This window comes from Nomascus leucogenys, chromosome 4 (genome assembly GCF_006542625.1).
Source record: "Nomascus leucogenys isolate Asia chromosome 4, Asia_NLE_v1, whole genome shotgun sequence".
Classification (NCBI taxonomy): Eukaryota; Metazoa; Chordata; class Mammalia; order Primates; family Hylobatidae; genus Nomascus; species Nomascus leucogenys.
This window is the reverse complement of record NC_044384.1, coordinates 44,541,184-44,557,495: the sequence shown is the minus strand read 5'-3', so window position 1 is coordinate 44,557,495 and position 16,312 is coordinate 44,541,184. Positions and strand designations below refer to the sequence as shown.

At 44.1% G+C, this 16,312-nt stretch overlaps 1 protein-coding gene across 3 annotated transcripts in view; it reads right to left on the bottom strand.

Annotated features, from left to right (window-relative positions):
- Positions 1–16,312, bottom strand: part of ZSCAN30 (zinc finger and SCAN domain containing 30) — a 40,432-nt gene that overhangs the window by 8,021 nt on the left and 16,099 nt on the right. The window contains exons 1-4 of one of the 3 annotated variants that reach the window (XM_030810575.1): positions 10,282–11,867; positions 9,867–10,083; positions 4,820–5,330; positions 4,394–4,532 (exon numbers count right to left, since the gene is read on the bottom strand). In XM_030810575.1, the coding sequence (XP_030666435.1) occupies positions 4,394–4,532; positions 4,820–5,227 (547 nt within the window). In that variant the 5' untranslated portion in view covers positions 5,228–5,330; positions 9,867–10,083; positions 10,282–11,867. Of the gene's footprint in view, positions 1–697; positions 829–4,393; positions 4,533–4,819; positions 5,331–9,866; positions 10,084–10,281; positions 11,868–16,312 lie in introns of those variants that run through there. The other 2 variants (XM_003261925.4, XM_030810576.1) reach the window with 2 other exon arrangements.

Sequence of the window (16,312 nt, the reverse complement as noted above, 5' to 3'; positions counted from 1 at the left end):
AAGATCAATGTGTCAGCAGGTTTGGTTTCTTCCCTCTCCTTGGCTTGCAGATGATGGCCACCTTCTTGTTTTTTTGTTGTTGTTGAGATAGTCTCACTCTGTCACCCAGGCTGGAGTGCAGTGGCGCAATCTCGGCTCACTGCAACCTCCACCTTCTGGGTTCAGGTGACCCTCATGTCTCAGCCTCCCAAGTAGCTGGGGCTATAGGCATGCACCACCATCCCTGGCTAATTTTTGTATTTTTAGTAAAGATAGGGTTTCACAGTGGTCTCGAACTCCTGACCTCAAGTAATCTGCCTGCCTCAACCTCTTAAAGTGCTGGGATTACAGGCATAAGCCACCGCACCCAGCCACAGATGGCCACTTTCTTGCTAGGTCCTCACAAGATCATCCCTTGGTCTGTGTTGTGTCCTAATCTCCTCTTCTTTTAAGGACATCAATTATTTTGGATTAAGGCCAACCCTAATGACCCCACTTTAACCTTTATAAAGGCCTTCTCTCTAAAAAAATGCAGTCATACTCTAAGGTTCTGGCTGGGGGTTATAGCTTCAACATATGAATTTTGAAGGGACACAACTCATCCCATAACAAATAACAAATATGAAAAAGCCCAAGAAGCACTTACCACAGTCTCTGTTCCTTAAGATTTTAAAAAAAGAAAGTAAAAATAGTCTACCTAAATGATTTTGTCATTTACCTGATTTAAGGCAGGGGACTTGATGAGATGAATTTTCTTTTTTAAAAATTTGATTTAAGTTCCAGGATGCATGTGCGGGACGTGCAGGTTTGTTACATAGGTAAATGTGTGCCATGGTGATTTGCTGCACCTATCAATGCATCACCTAGGTATTAAGCCCCACATGCATTAGCTATTTATCCTGATGCTTTCTCTCCCACCCCCACAGGCCCCAGTGTGTGTTGTTCCTCTCTCTGTTTCCATGTGTTCTCATTGTTCAGCTCCCACTTATAAGTGAGAACACGTGGTGTTTGGTGTTCTGTTCCTGTGTTAGTTTGTTGAAGATAATGGCTTCAGGCTCCATCTATGTCCCTGCAAAGGACATGATCTCATTCCTGTTTATGGCTGCATAGTATTCGATGGTGTATACATACCATATTTTCTTTATCCACTCTATCACTGGTGGGCATTTGAGTTGATTCCATGTCTTTGCTATTGTGAGTAGTGCTGCAATGAATATATGCATGCATGTATCTTTATAATAGGATAATTTATATTCCTTTGAGTATATACCCAGTAATGGGATTGCTGGGTCAAGTGGTATTTCTGGTTCTAGGTCTTTGAGGAATCACCACACTGTCTTCCACAATGATTGAACTAATTTACATTCCCACCAACACTGTAAAAGCATTCCTACTCCTCCACAGCATTGCCAGCATCTGTTATTTCTCGACTTTTTAATAATCGCCATTCCAACTGCCATGAGATTGTTTCTCATTGTGGTCTTGATTTGCATTTCTCTAATGATCAGTGATGTTGAGCTATTTTTTATATTTTTTTGGTGCATAAATGTCTTCTTTTGTGGTCTCTGTTCATGTCCTTTGCCCATTTTTTAATGGGGTTGTTTTTTCTTGTAAATTTGTTTAAGTTTCTTGTAGATCCTGGGTATTAGACCTTTGTTAGATGGATAGATTGCAAAAATTTTCTCCCATTCTGTAGGTTGTCTGTTCACTCTGATAATAGTTTCTTTTGCTGTGCAGAAGCTCTTTAGTTTAATTACATCCATTTGTCAATTTTTGCTTCTGCTGCAATTGCTTTTGACATTTTCATCATTAAATCTTTGCCCATGCCTATGTCCTGAATGGTATTACCTAGATTTTTTTCTAGGGATTTTATAGTTTTGGGTTTTACATTTAAGTCTTTAGTCCATGTTGAGTTTATTTTTGTATAAGGTGTAAAGGAGGGATCCAGTTTCAGTTTTCTGCATATGGCTAGCCAGTTTTCCCAGCACCATTTATCAAATAGGTAATCAATCCTTTCCCCATAGCTTGTTTTTGTCAGGTTTGTCAAATATCAAATGGTTGTAGATCTGCAGTCTTATTTCTCAGATCTCTATTCTGTTCCATTGGTCTATGTGTCTGTTCTTGTACCAGTACCATGCTGTTTGGGTTATAGTAGCCTTGTAGTACAGATTGAAGGCAGGTGGCATGATGCCTCCTGCTTTGTTCTTTTTGCTTAGGATTGTCTTGGCTATAAGGGCTCTTTTTTTTTGTACCATATGAATTTTAAAGTATTTTTTTCTAATTCTGCGAAGAATGTCAATGGTAGTTTAATGGGAATAGCACTGAATCTATAAATTACTTTGGGCAGTATGGCCATTTTCATGATATTGATTCTTCCTATTCATGAGCATGGAATGTTTCTCCATTTGTTTGTGTCCTCTCTGATTTCCTTGAGTGGTGGTTTGTAGTTCTCCTTGAAGAGGCCCTTCACTTCCCTTGTTAGCTGTATTCCTAGGTATTTTATTCTCTTTGTAGCAATTGTGAATGGGAGTTAATCATGTTTGGCTCTCTGGTTGTCTATTGTTGTACAGGTGTGCAGTACAGACATAGAGATATAGGAATCTCTGTATATAGGAATGCTTATGATTTTTGCACATTAATTTTGTATCCTGAGACTTCGCTGCAGTTGCTTCTCGGCTTAAGAAGCTTTGGGGCTGAGACGATAGGGTTTTCTAGACATAGGATCATGTCATCTGCAAATAGAGACAGCTTGATTTCCTCGAGATGAATTTTCAAAACCCGTTTTAATGTAGCACCTGCTTGGTGCAGAAGATACTTAAGAGGGCCTGCTTGGCTAATGGTAGTATCAAGGTATGATGCCTGGGGAAGGTTGGGAGGCAGTTTCCCAGAAGAATTCAGTGGATGGATGGTATGGACTCCTTTGGTGAACTGCCGAAGTCCAGGGTCTGGCCCTTGGGCTTAGGTCCTCATATACCTAATTTTATCATCATACAAAAAATAGATTTATCTCTTGGGGTAGACTCTTATTAACTAAGCCCGTGAGACTCAGTAATAAAAACAGAATGAGAATTAATGAGTAATGTAACCATCACATGGACCGGACTGAACAAATGCATTTTCTTATTACAGCTAAGCTTCATGGGAAGTTAATAAGATTGCTTGGTGAAGACGAAATCAGAAGGATAGTCAGATTTAACAAAAGATTAATGAGAACAAGCTGGTATGCCTGATATATCTGCTGCCCACAAGGATGATTTTGCTAATAACATAATCAAAGTCCCTTCAGTTCTAATCCCTGGTATCTGTGACAGCTATCAATTTATTGCTTCAGTTTCAAATCTGCCCTTCATTGCCCTGTCTGTGATACTGGAATATTTGCCAGCTGGCGTGATGTGAGCTTTATCAATAGAGGGGGTTGCAGAGGAACTGAAGAAAGGGCTTTTCTTCCTGGTTCTGGCATGTTCTTTGTGTTCGTTTCTGTAGCATATGGGACACCCAGCAGTGCACACCCCAATGAGTTCCAAAGGCCCCATCCCTATGGGTAGCTTCCCAGCAAGTTCTGTACCAGGTCAGCTCCCCATGGGGAGCTTCTAGCACCCCAGAGTGTGGCTCCTCATTGAGTTCTGCCAGATCAGCACTGCAGTGGCATCTCCATCTAGTGGGCTGCGACTGTGCCCTCTCCAACAACGCCTGGATCTAAGACCTGGCAGGATAGGGGAAGTTGTGGCACCCTCCTGCAGATTTGTTCTTACCTTGGATGTTCTGCCTCAGCCCTAGAGACACTCTATATCTGTAATTCCTGTATTCTTTTGAGTTTCACTTTTTGTTATAACACTTAGTAGTTAATAATTCTTAACATTAAACTTTCCCTGTTCAAGTGATTATGTGGTTTCTATTACTGATACTGTATTCATCTCCATCTTAGGGACTGTCTTGCCAATGAAACCAAAATTAAATAACAGAATACTGAGCTTTGAATATTATGGATATTTAGCCAGGCATGGTGGTGTACAACTGTAGTCCTAGCTACTCTGGAGGCTGAGGAATGAGGATCACTTGAACCCAGGGGTTCAAGGCTGCTGCAGTGAGCTGTGGTTGCACCACTGCACTCCAACATGGGTGATAGAGTGAGACCCCATCTAAAAAAAAAAAAAGAAAGAAAAAAAGAAAAAGAAAAAAATAATTATGGTTATTAGAGAATTTTACTAAAGACTTTAATTCTTAACCCAAAGTTACAAATGATACTGGAATTTCAGATTCTAGGCAGAGCCTAAGGAAGAATATTTCTAGGCAAAGAAGCCTTTCCACAATACTTAGTGATAGCCACAAGTGGCTGTCATTAAGAAAATGAACCGTGCCACAGATGATAACTCTCACCTCCATCCTCAACCCCAAATGGACTGGGGCTTCTCACCTCTCTCCTGGAAAGCCTGGGACTCCTGAGTCTCAGTCTTGCACTGGTTCTCTAAGGGTTGCACCGGGCTATTCAGAGACTTCAGTGCTCCTGTGGATGTCATTTCCTGCCAGAACATTTCTTGGCCATGAGTTGTGTCCTAGGAGTAATCAAGTACCAACACTATCATTCTGAGGATACACAAGCAGAAAACTCCTAGAGCAACAGGGCAGGAACGGAAGAATCAAAAACTCATTCAAATGATTAGAGAGAAAAAAAACAGGACCTTAAAAGCCCTAGTGACTTGAACCCAATGAGTGAATAATTAATAACCCAAAAGAAAGAAACGGTATAATTCTCTGAGAGCTGAGTCAATGCCCCAGTCATAATTATGGCTTCCCCATTAACTTACAATAGATCAAACAAACAAAAATGTTTACTTCTTACCTGCTGCCTTGGCTCCTCCAGTTCTTTTTCCAGCTCCTCCAGCATAGTCACGGCTTCCTCTCCATTCTCTGGCCGATGCTCTCGCAGCCAAGTTTGCAGCTCCTCAGGAAGGATGGCCAGGAACTGCTCCAACATCAGCAGCTCCAGGATCTGCTCCTTGGAGTGCACCTCCGGCCTCAACCACTGACAGCAAAGCTCTCGCAGCCGGCTCAGAGCCTCCCGAGGGCCAGTGGAGTCAGAGTAACTAAACTGCCTGAACTTCTGCCGGAATACCTCTTGGCTCCAGGGGTTTCCCTGAAGGCCAAAGTCCTGGCCCAAAACATAATTTTCTTCTTCAACCTTGACAACTAGAAGTCCTTCCTGTTCTTCTGGAGCATGGTAGGCCAAGACTGTGGCCTCTCCTGACATTCTGGGCAGAGACAGTCTGAAAAGACTGCCCAGGTGAGGCAGGGAGGAGATGGAGATTTGCGTCTGAGAGATTCCTTCTGAATTCCAACTCCCCAGGACGCTCCTGAGGGTGAACAATGCTCACGTTACATAGGGAAAATAATGTACTTGGAATATAAATACAGGTTTTTGAAGCCCAGTTGCCAGGGAGCATAGTGCTGTAAAGAAAACTGACTAACAGGGCACTTCCACATAAATGATACATTTATAGATGACTCAGGATTTTTTCAGGATGTGAAAGAAAAATGTTAGTATGGCCGAAATCAATTTGGCCTTTAGTAATACTGTTAGGAACAACATTAGGGATAATAAAATAGTGCTTGTAGATTATAGAGAGCAAGAAAAGCACTATAGTATATGATTACATCTCAGAAATAACCACTATTTTATTGAGCACTAGCTTGATACTTAACATAAATTTTATATGCTTTTCCTAACAACTCTATAAGGACAATCAAAATTATGCCCATTTTCCTAATGAGGCTACTGAGTCTTAAGTTGACCAAAGACAGACAGCCAGTGAGCAGCAGAACTGGGCTCTGCAACCAAAGTCTTTAGCTCTTTCTATTATGCTGTGGGGCATCCCAAAAGAAGGGAACTCACACTTAATAAATACCTACTATGGGCCAAGCACTTTACAAATACTATTTTACTGGAGCTTGACAATAACACCATCAGGTATTATCATCTAAATTTTACAAATGAGGAAACTAAGGTTCTTAAAAGCCAAGTAATTTGTCCAAGGCTACAAACCGGTAAATAGCAAAGTCAAGACATGAACCCAGGTTGCAACTATACGGTACTTACTCTTTTTATTTCTTTTTATTACAGAATGGGTTGATGCCCAGGACAATCTTGGCTGATACTAAATTAGAAAGATGGTGAAAACGTTAGGAAGGGATCATGGAGAATGGGCAAGGTGAATGTAGAAACAAGGAAAAATTATTATTGACTTTTAAGTTGCCACGTTCTGAAACAGCACAAAGAAAAATGGATTCTTTCAACAAATACTTCAGCATTTACTCTGTGCTAGATAGTGTACTAAAGAGCAGTCTCAGAATTAAAAGATCTGTACCAAAGGACTCTTAGTTTATTATGGGAAAGCAACACGAAAACACAGTGATAAATCCAAGGACGGAGCGAAGTGGGCAAGGTAGCACAAGGGAAAGATGACTGACCAAGACCAAGGAGAGAGGGATAGGAAGAGCCAGAAAGAGCTGCCTGGAGGAGACATCTCAGCAGAGTCTGATATGAGTGAGCTGAGTGAGATGGAGAGGAAGGTCACTCAGGCAAAGTGAAAATGGGTATGAGAGAATGTGGCACAGAAGGTAGTTTGGGGAGACCAGATTAATGGTTGTCACTTCTGACTACGGCTCAAAATCAGCCACGAAACATGAACCCCAAGGCTGACTTCCTGAGTCAGAATCTCCATGGGACAGGGCTTTAATAAGTGCCACAAGAGCTTCTGATGAGCAGCCAGGTTAAGTACTCTGCGCCAGACCCTGGGGCACGGTTAATGAATGGTGAGAGAGGAGGTCTGAGAGGTTGAACTACAGAGTTTGCATTTGATCCCCATGGCCACAGTGATGGCTGGAAGGTCTGTGTGCCCACCCAGAGAGTGGCGTGGAGAAGACATGGGAAGGGGTTTGTTGCAACCATTCAGGAGAGAGACTGTGAGAGACTGAACCATGGGAGGCTAAAGACAAAAAGATGGGAGATTTAACAGGACCTGACACACTGTATAAGGGTTTGGAAGAGAGAGGGGTCAAGGACTCAAGTTTGTGGCTGGCCCTTGTGACTAGAGGATGATGGTGCTATTTGCTGAGCTATTCATTAAGAAAGTTAGGTCTGAGATGCCTATGAAGCAGCGTCTCCTAAACCGTGCTTTGCCAGATATTAATAGATTTTTCATACACATCTAAACACAAGAAACCTGGGGATATTTCTCCTCTTAATTTTTTTTTTTTGAGACGGAGTCTCGCTCTTTCGCCCAGGCTGGACTGCAGTGACGCTCTCAGCTCACTGCAAGCTTCGCCTCCCGGGTTCACACCATTCTCCTGCCTCAGCCTCCCGAGTAGCGGGGACTACAGGCGCCCGCCACCGCACCTGGCTAATTTTTTGTATTTTTAGTACAGACAGGGTTTCACCATGTTAGCCAGGATGGTCTCGATCTATTGACCTCGTGATCCTCCCACTTCGGCCTCCCAAAGTGCTGGGATTACAGGCGTGAGCCACCGTGCAGGGCCTTCTCCTCTTAATTTTTTAGTGTAAAATACTAGAGACCAAGCACAGTGGCTCATGCCTGTAATCCCAGCATTTTGGGAGGCCAAAGGCAGGAGGATCACTTGAGTCCAGGAGTTTGAGATCAGCCTGGGCAACACAGTGAGATCCTGTCCCCACAAAACATTTAAAAATTAGCCAGGTGTAGTGGCACTCACCTGTGGTCCCAGCTACTCAGGAGGCTGAGTTGGGAGGACTGCTTGAGCCTGGGAGGTCGAGGGTATGGTGAGCATGATCGCTTTACTGAACTCCAGCCTAAGTGACAGAGTGAGACCCCATCCCTATTAAAAAAAAATACTACACACATTTCTTTAGTTCTTATTATGTGACAACAGACATTTAAAAAATTTCATGATATCTTACTCTGAGCAGGGTAATAGGAAAATAAAAGTTTTTTTAATGAAATTTTGTGACAACCAATGAATGCATTGTCAGATCTGCGCATGGATGTGTACATAGCATTTCTCAAGAGCTACATCACATTAATGTGTGTTCTTCATTTAGTGACCACTAGTCTATGTTATGTACCTTGCCTTTTAAATTCAATATATTTGTGATATTATTCCATTTTATTGTAAATATTATGCCTCACCAACTAGTCCTCCATGGGTATGTGGCTGAGGGAAGATCTTGGTCATAAAGACTCGACCTCTGCTCCTTCCCCATCTCCTTCACAGGTCCAGCCTCTGCTACATCAGTCCATCAGGTAAGCCCTAGGTCCTCTATTGTCACTCTCTACTTTCCTCCTAGGCCACCTCATTCTAACCTTCAGTTACCATCCAGTCTAGACCTCCTATCTGAATTCCTGACCTACTTACCCACGGTTCCTCACTCCCACCACAACTACTCTTGAATTTCTCAAAAGGACCTCAAACTCAGCACATGCATAACCAACTCGTGATTCTTTCCACCCTAAACCTGCTCCTCTCCCAGTGGTCCCTCTCAAGAAGTCGGAACATCCATTTGGCTCCATAGCCAGAAACGTGGAAGCATCCCTAACATGGTCCTTTCCCCCACCTCCTTCCTTCCTTTAAATCCTGTTAATTTTATTTTCTCTTCAAGAATCTGCCCTTCCCCATCTCTGCGACCATCTTCATCCCAGCAACTATCCCATCACACTGCACAACAACTCACCAACTGGCTCCCCACATTCACTTGGTCCCCATCAGTCTGTTAGCTACATTGTAACCACAGTGATCTTTACAGTTTGTAAATCTGATTACATTCTTCTGACCAGTTTTTTAAAAGTAAAAACAAATCTTCTAGCTACTGTGAGCTTAGGTACAGCCCTTCCCTTTGGGAGAAAGTCCCCAGTCCTAGTCCGAGCAACCCAGATGGAACCTCCAGGGTACTTTTGGACAATCCTGACTGCAGCAGCATCACTGTTATTACAATGTACCTGTATTATAATGTAACAGATATTATAATGTATCTGTTTGCTTAATTTTAATAGAAAACGCTGAGGCTTCATTACAGAGTCAAGCCCTGTTTACCTGCTTTAAGTGTCTTATTTCATCTTCAGAGCACTCCACGGTGTAAATTCAACCGTTCATTTGAAGACAAGAGAGAAGTTATGTAATTTGTTCCAGGTCATGTGGCTTGTAAGTGATGTAGTCTGGACTGTTCTGAAACCAAATAATCTGACTCCAGAGTCCTTACTTAGACGCCTACTCTGCTAAAATGCCTTTTCACATCTGGACTCCCCACCAAATCAAAGAGCCCTTCAGAAGAGGACCTTGTTTTTCTCACATTTGGTATTTGAGTGCCTATTTGTGCAGGTATTTGTGCCAGGTGCTGAGCAAAGAGTTATAAACAAGACAGCGTCTTTGCCATTACAGAACTTAAAAATAGTAGAGACAAGTAGACGTTAAACACAAAGCATACATAATTACCTAATTTAATTGTGACAAAAACTACAAAGGGGAAGGCAGAACGTGTTCCGCGAGTGACTGAGAAAGATCCAGCCCAGACTCGGGGAGCCAAGAGGAAGGATGAGACTCGTCTCAAAACCGAGCTTTGGCCGCGTGAGAAGTGGCCGGAAGGAGCCCACTGGCGAGTGTCAGACTCCTGAGCCTGCAGCCCGACACAAGACACGCTGGGTAAACGCCTGAGGAGTCAGCTGACCGAAAAGGCGGGTGGCTCAGTGGGCAAGTGGAAACGGATGGCGGGATTGACCGACGGAGCGGCGGGCGGGACCCCAGATACAGCCGAGGCCCGGCCTGTGGCCAAGGGGTCGAAGAAAGGCGGCGCGGAGGCTGGATGCGGGACAGGGACGGTTTGGGAAGCACCCGGAACCGCCCTGCTGGACCGCCCCACTCACCCTTCGCTCTACCGGCGGCGGGCACCCACCCCCGGGAGAGAGAACAACTCCCGGCCGCATGCGCGCCGGAAGTAGGGCGGGCGGGGGGGGGGGGGGCGCCCCTCTAGGAGCCCGGAGGACCGCAGCTCTGTGGCAGGCGCGGGTCGTGTCTCGCAGGAGCGGGGCGGGTCCGGCTCAGACCTGGCAGGGGCATCGCAGAGTCCAAACGGTTGACGCGCTGCTGAAAGGGTGGGGAGCATAAGATACATATTAAATATAATTATATATTCTATATATTTTAATACATACAAATATACGTATATATTCAAACATATTTTTCCTCGTTATGTCGCGGGCTGGTATACCATCGAGAAAATAAAAACCGAGAAGCCATGATCTCTACATTTTGAGAGGAAGAGGAGCTGACCACGCTCACCGCGGACGTGCTGACTGCGAAGACGACAGTCCTAGGAGCTGTGGGAGGGCTCGGGTGGGGACGGGTCCTGCCCAGGAATGCCGAGGACGCCAGGTGCTGCGGAGGGGTCGGGGTGGGGGGCAGGAGAAGCTGTAAAAATTTCCTGGTGGACTCTGCCCTCGAGCTGCGCCTGGCCGCGTGCTGGATGCTGACACAGGAGGCGGAGGAGCGCCACAGGTTTCCCGCGTAGGAAGCGGCAGGAGCCAGGGCACAGCGGGGCGGGGTTCAGGGCACGCTCAGAATTGGCCCAGCATCTTAGCTGGCCAGAAACTAGGCTAAGGGGTTGGTTAGAGTGAGTTAGGTTGTGGAGAGTGTCAAATACCAGGCTCAGGTGTTAGAAATGCATTGAATCATCAGTGCAGGGTATTCACATATAACGTGGCTGGAACAGTGTTCAGGGCGGTGTCTGTACCGTATAGAGTGGATTAAAGGACAAAAGAGATGAAAGAATGCAGGTGACACATGAATTTAGCAAAATATAACAATCTGTGAAAGTATGATTGAAAATAGGGCAAGGGATGACATCGCCAAGGGAGGTCTTTTGGAAAATAAACGGGATTGTGAAACACCAACATTTTGGAATGGGGAGGAAAAGGAGATCGAGAAGAGGAGCTACTTAGAGAGCGCCCAGATGGTTCAAACATCATAAAAGCAACAGTGTTTCAGGAGAGGGAACAGGTGACTAGCAGATGCTGCAGAGAGCCGAAAAAGGGTGAGAACTAAGCTGATGGTGGAATTAGGGGGAATGACAGAGGAGGGCAAGAGAGAGAGATGTTACCTGTGGACTGTCCTTTCCGGTGGTTCAGAAGAGTTGGTAAGACTGAAAATAGACAATAATCTCGTTTGAGAATTGTGATACTGCAAGAAAGGAAAAAGGATATTGGTTGAACTAAGCAACCGGATTTAAAGTATTCTTATTTTCAAGGGTAGTGGAGAGCTAATTTGTAGAAAAGAAAAGGTAAAGTTTAGTAGGCACAAGAAATTGAAGATGGAAGAAAAGAAATACAGCTGATGGGGAGGAAATGAGACCAGATGGGCTGGTGAAGTTGTTTGTCTCAGAAAAGAAGGAAGTGATTTGTTCCTGAATACGAGGAAAGTGGAGGGTGAGTGCAAGAGAGACGGGAGAAGTTGAAGATGTTTATGTCAGATGACTCTGACCACAAAGGTGTTAATCAGAAGATGTTACAGTTGAGCCAGACTTTGAAGAATGTTACGACGGCCAATGACTGGAAGAGACGACTTCAAGTTATGTTCTATATCTACTATCCAATATGGAAGCCATTAGCCATTTATAGCTATGTGTAGGAAAGCAGCCTGTTGCATGACAAGAGTAATGCTATCTTGAAGTGAAACATCATAATAACCAGTGTTTGACTCTTGCATACCAAGGCATTACCCCACCAAGGTGAAGAAACAATGCCTATAACATAGATAACCCCTCATAAAGAAACAATACCTGTAGCACAGAAAACCCCTCATAAAGATCCTTATCTAATTTTCCCACTGGTCAGAGTTTTGCAAGAGGGTCTCAGACATGACCAGCTGCACATGTTTTACCAAAAAAAAAAAAAAAAAAAAGCTTGCAATAGAAAGAATAATATCTGCAGGGCAGGTATGGGGATCCACCACCTTAAGTCCTTTCGTCCCTACCAAATGTTTCCTTCTGAGAAACTGCATTTGTCAGCTCAATCCTCTCAACCTCTGGGAGTAGGTTTACATATATTTGCTCACTTGATATATGGCTGATAGGAACTAAGTAAAATTTTCATTTCACTGAATTTTAATTAATTTACATTTAAATTGCCACATGGGATTAGGGGTTCCATACTACACAGTGAAGCTAGCATATACTGGTTAAAAAGAACCCAATGAGTGAAATGAACAAAGTAAACATAGCACATTTCTAATGAAGCAGATAAAATAATGACTGGCAAAAAAAAAAGACTGTAAAATTGTCTTCTACGTAAAAAGTCCATAAGGTTTACACACAGAACATACTCAATTTGTTCATTCCCTTAAAGGATCTAGCAACACACTTTTTAATGTAACTACCCAATTTCCCCATTTTTAATGAACAGATGAATACCAGTATCTGCTAACACTGTGGGGAGGGGAGGGGAGAGTGATATATATCTAAGAAAATTAGCGACTTCATCAATGATAAACATTTCTCTATCATTTACTTATTTTCTTTTAAAAAATGTATTAACACCTGAATAATGCATGGATTTTAGATAATGAAGTATCAATTTTGGTCAACTGATTTTGACAAATATGTCATATCAGTGAAAGATGGTAATAAAAAGAAATGAGTGTGAAGGTATATGGGATCTCTCTGTACTATCTATCTTTGCAATAATAGATAAATTGAATTTTAAAATATCTTAATAAAAAGAAGGCAGGAATAGGGGAACGAGGGAACAAGTACCTTGTCTGCCCTTCTTTGCTGTGGGGCTTCAATCACCTGTTAGACTTACACACCATATCCTCTGTATCTTTTATATGCTCTTTTTAATTTTTGTTCGTCATTTGCATATTTTACCACTTATTTTCCAATCACTAATTCTTTCTTTAGTGATAATGTACTTTTAAACATATCCCTTGAATTCTCAATTTCTGTAATTCAATGTTTTAATTCAGAATTTCTCTTTGGTTCAAGTTCACATCCATTATTTTATTTAATTTATTTTTTGAGACAGGGTCTCACTCTCTTGCCTAGACTGGAGTGGAGTGGCGTGATCTCAGCTCTCTGCAACTTCCGCCCCCCAGGCTCAAGCAATTCTCCTGTCTCAGTCTCGCAAGTAGCTGGGATTACAGGCACAGGTCACTACTGTGTCCAGAATTGGTGGGTTCTTGAGCTCACTGACATCAAGAATGAAGCCGTGCACCCTCGCAGTGAGTGTTACAGTTCTTAAAGATGGTGTGTCCAGAGTTTGTTCCTTCTGATGTTCCGACGTGTTCGGAGTTTCTTCCTTCTGATGGGTTTGTGGTCTCACTGGCTTCAGGAGTGAAGCTGCAGACCTTCGCAGTGAGTGTTACAACTCTTAAGGCTGCGCGTCTGGAGTTTGTTCGTTCCTCCCAGTGGGTTTGTGGTCTCGCTGGCCTCAAGAGTGAAGCTGCAGACCTTCACAGTGAGTGTTACAGCTCATAAAGGCAGTGCAGACCCAAAGAGTGAACAGCAGCACGATTTATTGCAAAGAGCAAAAGAACAAACCCTCTACAGTGTAGAAAGGGACCCCAGCAGGTTCCGGCTGCTTGCACGGGCAGCCAGCTTTTATTCCCTTAGCTGGCCCCACCCACATCCTACTGATTGGTCCATTTTACAGAGAGCTGATTGGTCCATTTTATAGAGAGCTGATTGGTCCATTTTGACAGGGTGCTGATTGGTGCATTTACAATCCCTGAGCTAGACACAGAGTGCTGATTGGTGTATTTACAATCCTCTAGCTAGACTTAAAAGTTCTCCAAGTCCCCACTAGATTAGCTAGATACAGAGCACTGATTGGTACGTTTACAAACCTTAAGCTAGACACAGCGTGCTGATTGGTATGTTTACAAACCTTGAGCTAGACACAGCGTGCTGATTGGTGTGTTTACAAACCTTGAGCTAGACACAGAGTGCTGACTGGTGCATATACAACCCTCCGGCTAGACATAAAAGTTCTCCAAGTCCCCACCTGACTCAGGAGCCCAGCTGGCTTCACTTAGTGGAACCCGCGCCAGGGCCGCAGGTGGAGCTGCGTGCCAGTCCCGCACCGCGTGCCTGCACTCCTCAGCCCTTGGGCAGTTGACAGGACCGGGCACCACGCAGCAGGGGTGGCGCCCGTCTGGGAGGCTCCGGCCACGTGGGAGCCCACCACAGGGCAGGGAGGGGGGGTCTCAGGCATGGTGGGCTGCAGGTCCTGAGCCCTGCCCCACGGGGAGGCGCTAAGGCCCGGCGAGAATTCGATTGTGGCGCGGGCAGTTCTGTGGGACCCCGTGCCCCCTCTGCAGCTGCTGGCCCAGGTGCTAAGCCCCTTACTGCCTGGGGCCAGCAGTGCTGGCCGGCCGCTCTGAGTGCAGGGCCCACCGAGCCCGCACCCACCTGGAACTCACGCTGGCCCCATTCCTGCCCACGCCTCTCCCTCCACACCTCCCTGCAAGCAGAGGGAGCCAGCTCCGGCCTTGGCTAGCCCAGAGAGGGCTTCCACAGTGCAGCGGCTGGCTGAAGGGCTCCTCAAGCATGGTAAGAGCAGATGCTGAGGCCAAGGAGGTGCTGAGAGCGAGCAAGGGCTGCTAGCACGTTGTCACCTCTCACTACCACCTGGCTAGTTTTTTGTATTTTTAGTAGAGAGAGGTTTTCACCATGTTAGCCGGGCTGGTCTCGAACTCCTGACCTCAAATGATCCACCTGTGTTGGCCTCCCAAAGTGCTGGGATTACAGGTGTGAGCCACCATGCCCGGCCCATATCCATCATTTTAGAAAGTTTTTCTTTTTTTTTTTTTTTTTTTTTGAGATGGAGTCTCGCTCTGTGGCCCAGGCTGGAGTGCAGTGGCACAATCTCAGCTCACTGCAACCTCAGCCTCCCAGCTTCAAGCAATTCTCCTGCCTCAGCCTAGCTGGGATTACAGGCATGTGTCACCACACCCAGTTAATTTTTGTATTTTTAGTAGACGTGGGGTTTCACCATGTTGGTTGGCCAGGCCGGTCTCAAACTCCTGACCTCAAATGATCTGCCTGCCTCAGTATCCCAAAGTGCTGGGATTACAGGCGTGAGCCTCTGCACCTGGCCCATTTTACAAAGATTTTTATGGTAAAATACACATGCCATTAAATTTACCATTTTAACCATTTTTAAGTGTACACTTCTGTATTAGTCCGTTTTCATGCTGCTGATAAAGACGTGCCTGAGACTGGGCAATTTACCAAAGAAAGAGATTTAACTGGACTTACAGTTACATGTAGCTGGGGAGGTCTCACAAACACGGTGGAAGGTGAAAGGCATGTCTCACACGACAATAGCAAGAGGGAGAATGAGAGCCAAGCAAAATGGGTTTCCCCTTATCAAACCATCAGATCTCATGAGACTTATTCACTTCCACGAGAACAGTATGGGGGAAACCACCCCCATGATTTAATTATCTCCCATTCCCTCCCACAACACATGGGAATTATGGGAGTACAATTCAAGATGAGATCTGGGTGGGGACACAGAGCCAAACCATATCACCTTCAGTGGCATTAAGTGCATTCACAATGTCGTACAACCTTCACAAACATCCATCTCCAGAACTTTTTCATCTTCCCAAACTGAAACTCCATACCAATTAAACAGTGATTCCCCATTTCTCCCTCCCCCAAGCCCCTGGCAACCACCATTCTACTTTCTGTCTCTCTAAATTTGACTACTCTTAAGTACCTCAAATAAGTGGGATCATACAGTATTTGCCTTTTTGTGACTGGCTTATTTTACTTAACATAATGTCTCCAGGTTTATCCATGTTGTAGTATATGTCAGATTTTCCTTTCTTTTTAGGGCTGAATAATATTCTATTGCATGTATATACCACATTTTATTTATCCATTCATCTGTTAACAGACACTTGGGTGGCTTTGACCTTTTGGCTATTTTGAATAATGCTACTATAAATATAAGAGTACCTTTAATCCATTTTTAATTTTTGTATATAGTGTAAGGCAAGAGTCCAACTTCATTCCATTGTACGTATCTGGTTTTCCCAGTATCATTTCATGAAAAGACCACCATTTCCACCATTGAATGGTCTTAGCACCCTTGTTAAAAATCAATTGACCACGTGTGAGGGTTTACTTATGAGTGCTCTATTTCATTGGCCTGTATGTCTATTCTTATGCCAGTACCACACTGTTTTGATAATTGTAGCTTAATGAAATCAGGAATTAGAGTCTAATAAGTCATTCTAAAAATAGCTTCTGGTTTTCTGTCAAATTCTTCTCAATCTTGTCTTTTATGTCCCCGAATAAAAAATAGTA